This window comes from Eimeria mitis, genomic scaffold (genome assembly GCF_000499745.2).
Source record: "Eimeria mitis Houghton genomic scaffold, Emh_scaff377, whole genome shotgun sequence".
NCBI lineage: Eukaryota > Apicomplexa > Conoidasida > Eucoccidiorida > Eimeriidae > Eimeria > Eimeria mitis.
The window spans coordinates 21,804-22,862 of record NW_013572108.1 but is presented as its reverse complement, the minus strand read 5'-3'; the positions used below and the strand labels follow the sequence as shown (position 1 = coordinate 22,862).

The 1,059-nt window shown below is 57.5% G+C and overlaps 1 protein-coding gene across 1 annotated transcript in view; it reads left to right on the top strand.

Moving 5' to 3' along the window:
• Positions 1 to 252: 252 nt before the first annotated feature.
• Positions 253 to 1,059, top strand: part of EMH_0010160 (uncharacterized protein) — a gene marked incomplete at both ends in the record, with an annotated part of 1,533 nt that continues 726 nt past the window's right edge. The window contains 2 exons of the mRNA XM_013498857.1: positions 253 to 580; positions 890 to 999. Of these exons, the coding sequence (XP_013354311.1) occupies positions 253 to 580; positions 890 to 999 (438 nt within the window). The remainder of the gene's footprint in view (positions 581 to 889; positions 1,000 to 1,059) is intronic.

Below are 1,059 nucleotides of genomic sequence, written 5' to 3'. Positions count from 1 at the left end.
AGCAGCAGCAGAAGCAGCAGCAGCAGAAGCAGCAGCAGCAGCAGCAGAAGCAGCAGCAGCAGCAGCAGCAGCAGTTGCACGGAACTGTGACATTTTCTCGGTGGATGCACTCTTCTTTGCTGCTGCTGCTGTCTTGTTTGAACAGCTACATTGTTTGTGCTGCTGCTGCTGTTGCTGCTGCTGCTGCTGCTGCTGCTGCTGCTGCTGCTGTTGCTGCTGCTGCTGCTGCTGTTGCTGCAGTGCGTAAATCGTATGGATCCTCCTCGTTTGTTTTCTGCGTCTGTATCGTCATCTGCATCATCAGCAGCAGCAGCAGCAGCAGCAGCAGCACCAACAACAACAGCAGCAGCAGCAGCAGCAGCAGCAGCAGCAGCAGAAGGCTGGGCCCGCAGACTGCTGCCACTCTCAAGAGCCACGCAGCTCGTTGTCTGCCCCCGGGAGCTCCTCATCGCCGACGCTCGATCCCCGCAGCTAATACGAGCAGCAAAGCTGCAGCAGCAGCAGCAGCAGCTGCTGCTGCAGCAGCAGCAGCAGCAGGGAGAAGATGATGATGGACTCGTTGTTGCTGCAGATATCATCGGTAGGTCCATACTTGTCCGGCTGCTGCTGCTGCTGCTGCTGCTGCTGCTGCTCGTGCTAACGCAGTTGCTGCTGCTTCATTTGGAAGGGCTGCTCGTATTTCTGCTGTTGCTGTTGCTGCTGCTGCTGCTGCTGCTGCTGCTGCTTGAGGGGCTGCTGCTGGGTTGCTGCAGCAGCTGCTGCAGCAACACGGCATTAGCAGCAACTGAGGCTTACAACTGCTGCTCTTCTTCTCTCATTCTGTACGCTGCTTCTGCTGCTGCTGCTGTTGCTGCTGCTGCTGCTGCTGTTGCTGCTGCTGCTGCTGCAGGGCAGACGTGCGCGTGTCTGACGGAGTCTGGTTCTGTGCTGCTGCTGGATCTTCGTTTTCCTTCTTTGCTGCAGCAGCTTGCTGCTCCCCCGCTGCAGCTGCTGCAGTCTGTGCGTGCTGCTGATTCTTCTTCTGTCTCTTTTTATTATACACCTGGGGCCTACAGTGCC